Source organism: Sardina pilchardus, chromosome 5, assembly GCF_963854185.1.
Source record: "Sardina pilchardus chromosome 5, fSarPil1.1, whole genome shotgun sequence".
Lineage (NCBI taxonomy): Eukaryota > Metazoa > Chordata > Actinopteri > Clupeiformes > Clupeidae > Sardina > Sardina pilchardus.
In genome coordinates this window covers 3,126,774-3,138,436 of record NC_084998.1, presented here as the reverse complement: position 1 = coordinate 3,138,436, position 11,663 = coordinate 3,126,774, and the positions used below count along the sequence as shown (strand labels likewise).

Genomic DNA, 11,663 nt, shown 5'->3' with positions numbered 1-11,663 from the left:
ACACACACACACACACACACACACACACACACACACACACACACACACACACACAAACACACACACTATAGCACACATTCATACACATGACCAGTAAAACACACTCAGTACAGGGACAAGCACACACACACACACACACACACACACACACACACTATAGCACACATTCATACACATGACCAGTAAAACACACTCAGTACAGGGACAAGCACACACACACACACACACACACACACACACACACGCACACACACACACTATAGCACACATTCATACACATGACCAGTAAAACACACTCAGTACAGGGACAAGCACACACACACACACACACACACACACACACACACACACACACACACACACACACTATAGCACACATTCATGCACATGAGCAGTAAAACACACTCAGCACAGGGACAAGCACAAACAACACTACTGAGCCCACTGCACAGTTTATTTTGCATTCATAGTTTCTCATTATGAAAATTATGTTAAATGGGTTGTGGGATAATAACATGTGTACGTGTAAATAAATGTCCAGCTAGTATGCTTGGCCTACTTCTGAAGATCATATATCATAGCATTTCTAGGCAAACTTAAGTCCGAGGATAGTGGAGAAGTCCACCATACAGTGTTGTATCTACTTTATATGTTTGCAAGCAGAAAGATAGCATCATTATCACATCACGTTAGCAATGCACTGTATAGTTATTTCTGAGGGTGGTGTTAAAAAGAACACACAAAGTTGGTCATGGTTCATGTTTTACAACATGGACTGGCAAGCCACCCACACATGCAATTACAATAAGCTCTCAATTGAAAGTGTACCCCCTATATTCACCATCAGAGTAACGATTGTAATGACAATCCACCCCACTAAAGTTGTCTGTGCTCTTTCTCAAAGGAAGATTTGTGTGCCAATTAGTTTATTTTCAGAAACTACAGTCATGAAGCTGTTCGGTTTTACGCTTTGCTTGATCTCAGGTAAGAATTATACAATTTTGTATAACTTGAACTGTTGGGGATACATCAGTATTTTAGTTAGGCTATCTAAAAAGAACACAGTGGAGTTATTTTTACTTTAAAATAAACTCATAACTCATTTTGACAGCACAGCTAATTTTGTCTTACCTGGTGCCTACAAGTGGCCCCAAACACTAAAAGAAGTCATTTCCAATTTTATCTGTATTACGAAGAGCTCTATAAGAAGGTCACAACTGTGTGGTTTATTTGGCCACAAGTCCGCCACAGCTTGCCATATTGACATGGGAAGATTGTGCCAATTGTTGTACAGCGAAGTAGGACTTTTATTTTGAAAACCAAAAGCTAGCTCACAGCTTTATGTCGTTTGCAGTGTGCTTCTGCTGTTTGGTGTTAGCGCGTTACCACCTCTGCCAAGGAGGTTATGTTTTCATCGGGGTCTGTTTGTTTGTCTGCTTATCAGCAAGATAACTCAAAAACTTGTGGATGGATTTCAATGAGATTTTCAAGAAAGATCTGAAATGATCCAAGGAAGAAACGTGAGTGATCCGAAACACTGAATCGATTCACGAGGCACCGGGCGGGCGGGGGTCTGCGCTCTCGGAGTGCTTTTCTTTACAAGTGAACTATTGCTGCTTCCAATTCTGTGACATGTAGAGCTCTGTGAACGGGACTGAAGCCTAGAATCGTAAGCAACACACATGACAAACAGCTCAGTCTGGCTGAAAAATAATCGAACATTAGTCTGGGGGAGTCTGTTCTTCATTTCTACTGCACAAGAGGCGTGATTAAAGACATAATTCAAATGACTCAGTACGCTTGGATAGTCTTTCAACCAATCAGACCAAAGACTGTGCGTCTTTTGGATAAGCGAATGTCCGCCGAATATCCCGATATGAAAACAACATTACCGCACTAGTTGTGAAACTAAAAGAAAACTCTGCTCTGCTGCCTCTGCTCTGCCCACTCTGCTGCGGCTTTTCAGTGTGTGGACTCGGTGTTTGTTAGAGCTAGAATATGGCTGAAGCGATTTCTCAGCAGGAAGAGTCTTGCACATGTCCAGGGTGTCTAATTTCTATCCCGATTAAAATCTTTGTTAACTTCAGTTATGTCTCTGAGTATTCCTGGCTGAGAGAAAAAACGCATTAACTGTCCTTTATATTTTCACTAAGAATCTGACTCTGTTATAACTGCATATGACCAACGTGTTGAGTGAACTTCAGTTCATATTCTAAATATAAATCTGATCCAACCAGCTCTTCCAGTGTCTCACTCAGACACACAGGAATCTGATTGGCTACTCCCTCATCCTCACCCTCCCACACCAGCCCAACCAGTCCTCTTCCTGAGAGTTCTGATGAAGCAAAACAGAAACGAAAACTCAACTCTCCCTCTGCTGCTGCTTCTCAGAGTGTGTAGGCCTACTTGGTGTTTGTTGAGCTAGAAAATGGCGGAAGCAGTTTCTCAGGAAGAAGAGTCTTTCACATGTCCAGTGTGTCTGGACCTGTTGAAGGATCCAGTGACTATTCCCTGTGGACATAATTTCTGTATGAGGTGCATTAAGGGCTGCTGGGATCAAGAGGACCAGAAAGGAGTCTACAGCTGCCCCCTGTGCAAACACACCTTCACTCCCAGACCTGTCCTCTACAAAAACCCTCTGATTGCTGAAATGGTGGAGAAATTCAGGAGGACCAGAATCCAAGCTGCTCCTCACAATTATGCTGGACCTGGAGATGTGGAGTGTGACGTCTGCACTGGGAGAAAACTCAAAGCTGTGAAGTCCTGTCTGGAGTGTCTGGTGTCTTACTGTGAAACTCACTATAAAGCTCACAATGACCTACATCCAGGAAGACAACACTCAGTGGTTGATGCCACAGGCCAGCTACAGGAGAGGATCTGCTCTCGTCACAACAAGGTTCTTGAGATATTTTGTCGTACCGATCAGAGTTGTATCTGCTATCTGTGCACGATGGACGACCATAAAGGCCATGACACAGTCACAGCTGCTGCAGAATGGACTGACCAACAGGTGAGTACTGGAGCTACACTTGTGTCTTCATTTTATATGAAAGGTCTAATACACATACAGTACAGTAATTATTAGTTATAAGAACATTGTAATTCTTTAAGTCTACTGATTCTCTGCGGACATTCTTTCTCATAAGAGAAGACACAAACACAAATCATTATCAGGTCCAAAGTGCAAAATATTGTTCACAACCTGTTAAACATCGACATGGCATCATCCACCTGAACATGATACCACACAAAAGATCATTATGACCGCCGCGTAGCTAGCGAAGCGGTCATATAGTTGTTGTCAAAGTTTTTTTTTTTTTTTTTTTCTTTTTTCCCGTCATTTTTCGTCAACGATTCCCGGGACACCGTAACACCGGAGCGCATGAAACTTGGTGGGCATGTAGCCCCAGTAGAGTTCTATGGAAAATTTTCGTTTCGTCCCCGGGGGTCACTCCACCCCCGCGCTGCCCCCGCCCGAAGCCCAAAAATGACAGTTTTTCCTACATAACTACCTGAACCGTGGCACCAAGGATGACAAAATGTTTATGGTATGTTGTTCTCTAGAGCTTGCATCAACTTAGCTTATAACCAGTCATTTGTGATTTGCCCCCCCATCGTAAAAATTGAAAATGCAATGTAATATTGCTTTAATTGCCCCTATCTTCAGATGAGATGTTATGAACTGCACCAAATTTCATGTGTATGATTAACCTGACACCCTCTGGGAGTATGCCAAGTTTTGTGGAATTTCATCCATGGGGGGCTATAAAATAAATGGATTTATGTGTACATTCAGGACTGTATACACATCGGCCAGTAGATGGTGGTATTATCTGGAGTCTAAATCCCCCCCTGGGGATTTCAAAAACTGTTCCAAACATCTCAATCTCTGCTAGTTTTTGTCCTAGAAACATATAAGTGACACCATTAGAAACCTTTAATCAACTAGTTTCCAAATATGTTTTAAAAGAGAATGGTTGCTCTGGGTGCAACAAACATGCAGGAACACACACACACACACACACACACGCACACACACACACACACACATAAATACACACACACACACGCATACCTACACACACACGCACCACTACATACACACATGTACATAAAACATTATACAAACACATGCACAAACACGCCCACACGCATGCACACATACACCCTTACACACACACACACACACACACACACACACACCTACACACACACACACACACACACACACACACACACACACACACACACACACACACACACACACACACACACACACACACACACACACACACACGTGCACACACACATCTTTGAGTACATTTTGTGAGACCACCGGAGCTGAGAAGTGAGTGTGTGTGTGATGTACTATAGCCTGTGTGTGTGGGTGCGTTTCTGTGTGCCCATCTGTGTGTTTGCATGTGTGTATATGTGTGTGTGCATGTTCTGTGTGTGTTCTCTTTCTTTCTCTCTCTCTCTCTCTCTCTCTCTCTCTCTCTCTCTCTCTCTCTCTCTCTCTCTCTCTCTCTCTCTCTCTCTCTCTCTATGTCTGTGTTATCTGTGTGTATTCTGTGTGTGTTCTCTCTTTCTCTCTCTCTCTCTGGGTGTGCCTGTGTGTGTGTGTTTGTGTGTGTTTGTGTGTGTTTGTGTGTGTGTGTGTGTGTGTGTGTGTGTGTGTGTGTGTGTGTGTGTGTGCGCGAGTGTGTGTGTGTGTGCGTGTGTGAGTGTGTGCCTGTGTATGTGTGTTTGTGTGTGTGTGTGTGTGCACACGCGCGCATGTGAGTGTGTGTGTGTGTGTGTGTGTGTTATCTGATATTGGAGTGACAGTGACGGCAGAGAACACAGTGAACATATACTCAGAGACACATTAAACACACACACAAGCAGACACACACTCACACTAGACAGAGAAGCACTCATACACAAAAGCAAGCGCACACATGCACACACTCATTTACATACATAAAAGTTGCAGTAGGGATGGAGTAGGCGATGGAAACACAAGCGTGATTGATATTTGCGGAGAGAATGTGCAGGACTGAGCGGCGGTCATATTGTGTATCGCTTTGCGGTACATCTAGTTTTTACAACTTCTTGTTGATTTGTTTAGTACTTAATGCCAGTTCACCACCTGAAATGGGTTCATGTTGTTTATACACAATTACCTGTTCATGAAGAAATTATTTGTGATTCATTCATTTGTAATTATTCTTTTGTCAAAAGAATAGGAGGCATAGTTAAGCATGTCTGTATTTTAAAAAACAGAAGCAATTGGGGCAGAGCCAGAGGAGATTCCAGCAGAGAATCCAGGAGAGAGAGAAGGAGCTGCAGGAGCTGAGGAAGGCTGTGGAGACTCTCAAGGTGAGAAGATAACAGCAGACTGATGAAGGTCTCAGCTCTTGAATGTTACTATAACCAGTATGGTTGCTGTGATGATAAGATATTAGCAGATACCCATAGTGTCATCTCTCAGAATGAATTTGGTTTTGGTCATCACTCAATGATAGACATGTACCGAAGAGCAGACACATCAACAGATAATACCGTAATTACCTCCACCAAGGAGGTTATGTTTTTATCAGGGTTTGTTTGTTTGTTTGTCTGTTTGTTTGTTTGTTTGTTTATTTGTCTGTTCGCAAGGTAACTCAAAAAGTTATGGATGGATTTCGATGAAACTTTCAGGGAAGGTCTGCAAACCCCCATTGCAAATTTGGCTCTGACAAACAGAAAGTCTCACAGTCTCACAATCATGCTCATGAAAAGACAGACAGACCAATTGAGGAGAGTTGTAAAATGTACCCTAAGGCTGTAGGGGAAGCTCTGCAGAGAAACCTGCAAGCTTAAAACCCTATGAGCCCCAAGCTGTTTTAAGGGCATTTTCACTACCTCTAGTTAGAAGCATTTATCCTGGTTACTGTAAGTGCCATTCACACATGCTACATATTGTTTCTTTCAGCACAGTCTAGGCTACCCAGATCTGCCACAATATAATGTATAAATACTTGCATTGATTTAGATTTTTAAATAATACAAATTTAAAAAGCATACTATACAAATTCTTACATTTTGACGTGTATCTCACCACAGCAAGCTGACAGCTCGACATGACTTCCATGGTTGTGTAGGCCTGACTGTCCTGAAAATGGCAATATAAGAACTATAGTGGAGGTATACTTTGGGGCTGAGCAATTTACAGAAATATGTGGTGTGTGCCTTCCAGAAATAAATGGCCATTTTTATTTAGTGATGAGAAATCACTTTTTGACACGTTTTGCACTCCATATTTGTGACACTAGCTGATCTGACCTGACTTGTTTGCATGGTAGCGCACATGACGTGCACAGATGATGATTCTCTATAATATGTTTTACTGCATTGCAATGAACAAAGTAAAGGCAAAAAAAGTGTTTATTTGTCAAACAAATTTGGATGCAATATGAGTCTTGAATTGGATACCATACAGGAGTTTGCTAGGATCTCAAAACCGTATTATGAACGTGACTTGCCATAGAGAAACACATGATAACGTTGGGTTATGAACATAGGCTAATATGCCACACAAAAACATGGGGTAAGTGGAGCTAAATGAAGTTATTATTTTGCTGTCCCTTCGTCTGTTTTATGGCCAAGAAGGTTGTATTTGGTATCTGTGGATAGCTCTATCTCTCCTCTACCATCTGACATGCGTGCCATATAGTTCTGGTAGCGGTTTCATGAGTAATGGTAGCCGAAGCTGTATGACATTATGATTTGTTTGTCACTTCGTCTGTTTTTATAACACAAAAGGATCGGTGTCTTTGGTATAGATGGAAAGCTCTGTTTCTCCTCTTTCATTTGATGTGCGTGTCACGTCTGTGCGATGCCGGGTGCGTGAGTAATTCAAGCGAGAGTGCTGGATGCCTGGGTGAACGCAGAGCATTATAGACTGTAAATATGATATACTTTGATTTAACTTCATGATTTTATGTTATGTTCATACTTGATCGTACAGACTAGTGTCTAGTGTCATTGGAAAGCCCCGGTTCTGCTCTTTCGTGCAGTATTCGGCTCATCTTGCTGTGACAAATCGCGGAGCAATGTAACAGAGAAGAATGGGTGTTTTTGACGCACTTTGCGTCCGTCGGGCTCATAGGGTTAAAAAACGAGAAAACGAGAAAATATTCAACCTTTAAGGACATCAATTTTCTTTGTGAATGAATAATGTACTGCAAATAAATACATGTTTGTGTGTGTGTGTGTGTGTGTGTGTGTGTGTGTGTGTGTGTGTGTGTGTGTGTGTGTGTGTGTGTGTGTGTGTGTGTGTGTGTGTGTGTGTGTGTGTGTGTGTGTGTGTGTGTGTGTGTGTGTGTGTGTGTGTGTGTGTGTGTGTGTGTGTGTGTGTGTGTGCTGTACACTTTTCCCACCTCCCTCTGTGTCTTCTGCCCTCTTTGTGTATCTCCTAACAGAGCTCTGCACAGACAGCAGTGGAGGACAGTGAGAGGATCTTTACTGAGATGATCCGCTCCATTGAGAGAAGGCGCTCTGAGGTGAAACAGCTGATCAGAGGTCAGGAGAAGGCTGAGGTGGGTCGGGCTGAAGGACTCCTGAAGAGAATGGAGCAGGAGATTGCTGAGCTGAAGAGGAGAGATGCTGAGCTGGAGCAGCTTTCACACACACAAGATCACATCCATTTCCTCAAGGTAACATTCACCTGCACTGCTGAAACTGAAATGAATCTATAAAAGTGTTAGTGTGTGTGTGTGTGTGTGTGTGTGTAGTGTGTGTGTGTGTGTGTGGTGGAGAAGGGGTAACATCATCGACTGGTGATTGGTTGACCGGCGTTGACCTTGATTCCTGATAGCCACTAGAGTCTGTGCCCCTTTGGATGAAAATTACACTATAATAGTATAACAGTGTGTAATAAAATCTATGTGTGCAGATGATGTGTGATGTAGTAAAAATTATATTGTATTGACAGTGCGTAGATCCTACAGTATCTATATAACAGGTACACATACTAAAAAAACTAATGCATAATCTCACACACACACACACACACACACACACACACACACACACACACACACACACACATACAGTATGTCTCAACTTTTATATTTTCTCTGTAGAATATCCCATCGATCAGAGAGTCTCCTCGCTCTAGCATGATCATCAACCAGAGTTTCTCTTTTGAGGCTGTGAAGGAATCTGTCTCTGCAGTGAAGGTGCAGCTGGAGGAGAAACTGGATGGCATCTTCAAGCAGGAAGTAGCCAAGATATCTGCAGCAGGTTGGACAAACATCTAGAGTGGACACAATCATGTATAATTTGTATGAGACCTTATAATGTTCCAGTTGTTATGGATTCATTCTGACTATTTATTTTCTATGTGTGTTAACAGTGACGCACATCCAGATCATCAGGTCTTCAGAATGTGAGTCTGTCATTAAGTTCCATTCCCTTCTACACTTGAGATAAAACTTTCTTTTAGAGCTGACCGGCCTGTCACAGATGCTAAAAACAAACTTTTCCCCAAAGGTGGAGTAGGCCTACTGTACACATGCAGATAATATCAGTGCAAATGTGTGTTGGTTCTGTAGATTCTCTGTGAATGTTTGCGTGTTTGTGTGTGTGTGTGTGTGTGTGTGTGTGTGTGTGTGTGTGTGTGTGTGTGTGTGTGTGTGTGTGTGTGTGTGTGTGTGTGTGTGTGTGTGTGTGTGTGTGTGTGTGTGTGTGTGTGTGTGTGTGTGTGTGTGTGTGTGTGTGTGTGTGTGTGTGTGTGTGTGTGTGTGTGTGTGTGTGTGTGTGTGTGTGTGTGTGTTTGTTCCCAGATACTGATCCTGAACTCCCAGTCAGAAGAACTAACAGTAAAGTGAAACTGCCACCAAAGAGTAAGTCTCTACTGACTGATTCTAACAGCCTCTAGCCTCAATTTGGCCAGCAGTTGATTTCTTTTGGCACATGCTCTGGTATCAATTTCACTCTGTCTCACCATTGCATTAACCCAAAGACTGCAATTTACTATCTGACCACAGTTTAACATTGTTTTAGATGGGGCATGTTTGATTGTTGATGACTAAAGTATGTTTTCCATTCAAATAAGTGTATGTTTCTTGAGGGAGAAAAAGATTGTTTTGAAGAATCAGTCTGTCCCATAATAGCATGTTATGTTCTATATGTACGGGATAATGTAAAGAACACCTAGCCGGGGTGTTCCCATACTGCCTTGCGCGGTGATTTCAATCCCGATGCTAAGCCAGTCTGGAAACTAACGCCCAAATGTTCGCCTGATGTTGGCGAACCAATCACAGAACATCCGAGAAGTTTCCGTTGCCTTCTTGCATCTACATTCGACGCCAAAGGATTTACACTGATGTCAATGGCAGCCCTTAGCGTTGCATACGAACGAGTTGGGTGAGCTATGCATTTGATAGACATCCGTGGTGCCCAATGAACGGATCTGGGCATTTTTTCAAAAACGAGAAAATTAACGTCTGGTTGCCAGACCACGTCTCATTTGAGAAGTGGTAGGCGTTAGCCAGGCTAAAGAACACCAGTTATTATCAGGAAATAGGCCCCAACAGGGCGAACCAGACCCCGACAACAATCTGAAGGGACCTACAGTATTACCCGATAATGACTGGGCGTTCTATACATTATCCCGCTCATTACATTGCTAGATATAAATTGTGTTAAGTTTCTTTTCTTGTTTTGGCAAGTAGCTGTGTAATCAGCAGGATAATGTATACAATGTAATGAATGTTTGGATCTTTAAAACCTTCTTTCAGCTTCCTAACCTCAGAGGCATAGGGGTGTGGCTGGACCTCTTCGTTTCAAATTATGGCCTTTTACAATTTATATATCCTCCTGAGACCCGGGGAAAAAAAGTTTTAATTTTGTGATTTGTTTTAGATGATTTAAGTATTTTTGGTCTAAAGAAACATGCTGCAGCAAAAAAAATCCAAGTCTGTTATTAATTGCTGTGTTATCAGATGGGAATTATGAATGTATGTTGTAATAGTATTGCATTAAAGTCAATGGGGTGTTAGGGTATGTGAGATATTACAGGCAAATAGGTGGCCAAGAATGGCTTTGATCCCCCTCAAGTGTTTTAACATAGCTGTCAGAGATGGCTACTATAATGAAGTATTGCCATAATGTCTGAATAAGCATTCAGACGGCCATAATAATGAGCCTGGCTCATCAGTGTTGCAGCCAGTCTGCATACATGGCACACTGTAGAGCTAAGTTTTATAGTAGGAGGGGTTACTACACTCTCCCTTTAATAAACATGTGTTGAAGAAGTGCAATGGCTTGCTGTGAGGGCATCAGAGAGTGTACACCGTGATAGGGACTCTCATAATTTGACCTTTGACCCCCCTGCCACAGACCCAAGAGATGAATGAAACGTTAGTGGTCAGGGCATCCTAGGATGGCAGAGGTACTGAAGGGAAGCTTGATGGATAAATTGTAAATGTGAAAGCACTTATAGGAGTGGCAAATCATCATTTACAGGTAAATGGAGTAATCAGTTACCTAAAATACACCTTTTTACAAATTGGGTAATGTACATTGAGGCAAATTCACCTATGATGTACCTATTTCTTAATAAACCTTAAAGCTCTAGCTTACACACTGCTTCTGGGGCTGTATTAAGGGATCCCCTTTTATCCTGTATCTCCTTTTATTTATTAGAAATACGTAGAAAAGCCCTTGTTGCCTCACTCCACCCTCTACCTTCTAAAACTTAGAAATTGGTTAAAAAAGCAGGGGGTACTAAGTCCCGATGTCCACTACAGGGGACATTGAACAAAAGTTGTGTTTTGAAAGTGTTAAAATTGCTGAATCTTTCTGAAATCTCTCTGAATTCAAGTTGAGACAAACTGACTGTGTGCAATAAAACACATAATAATGACCAAAAATGGTCAATTACCTCTGAAAAAAACTCAATAGTCGCCATTTTGAAAATAAAATTTGTGAAATCTGTTAACCCAACCCACATAATTGTGGTATCACCAGAAAGCCCAGGATGTCCTCTTGAGAGTACAAAAGGATTGAAATAATTGGCATGAATGGTATTTCATTTATAAGACTTAGACTGATGTCCCCTACAGAGGACAAAAGTGAATGGCCGGGTCTCACAAATGTCTAAAGACACTAATGAAAAACAGCAAAAATACAGTAGATCTTAAAAATATATATATAAAAACAATCGAAAAGGCCGAAGTGGATGGAGGTCTGAGTTGGAGTTAGAATTCAGCTTTTACAAACATTTACTTTAAAGTGTTCTCCAAACCAATAGATTACTCATTTGCTTCTGCAGTTATATTTTGATAATGAAGTGATTGAGTTGGGTTAGAACTGAAGGTCCTGTAAACATGCCCGTAGCCTCCTAATGAAGATGAGGGACTCTTGAATGAGGGCATCTCCATCTTTACCTGTTAGTGGGAGGTTGGAGGCCTTTAACAATTAAGCAGCTGGGGACTCATAATGCCACATGATATTTTCTGTTTCAGTGTCTGATGTCCATGTTGTTTCTCCTGAATCAGTGACCAGAGAGGAGCTCTTGCAGTGTAAGTTGGACAAACAAACAAATAAACAAAAACACACACACACACTGACACACACAATGTATGAATGTACATACTCACTAAGAAACATGCATAGCCTAGATACAGCGCCCT

General features: G+C 41.9%; 1 protein-coding gene across 3 annotated transcripts in view; it reads left to right on the top strand.

The window, feature by feature from the left end:
- The first annotated feature begins 1,359 nt into the window (after positions 1-1,359).
- Positions 1,360-11,663, top strand: part of LOC134079873 (E3 ubiquitin/ISG15 ligase TRIM25-like) — a 16,266-nt gene continuing 5,962 nt past the window's right edge. Inside the window, exons 1-8 of one of the 3 annotated variants that reach the window (XM_062535987.1) lie at positions 1,360-1,520; positions 2,238-3,010; positions 5,266-5,361; positions 7,446-7,679; positions 8,109-8,268; positions 8,381-8,413; positions 8,811-8,870; positions 11,496-11,552. In XM_062535987.1, coding sequence (XP_062391971.1) covers positions 2,429-3,010; positions 5,266-5,361; positions 7,446-7,679; positions 8,109-8,268; positions 8,381-8,413; positions 8,811-8,870; positions 11,496-11,552 — 1,222 coding nt within the window. In that variant the 5' untranslated portion in view covers positions 1,360-1,520; positions 2,238-2,428. Of the gene's footprint in view, positions 3,011-5,265; positions 5,362-7,445; positions 7,680-8,108; positions 8,269-8,380; positions 8,414-8,810; positions 8,871-11,495; positions 11,553-11,663 lie in introns of all 3 variants that reach the window. The other 2 variants (XM_062535988.1, XM_062535984.1) reach the window with 2 other exon arrangements.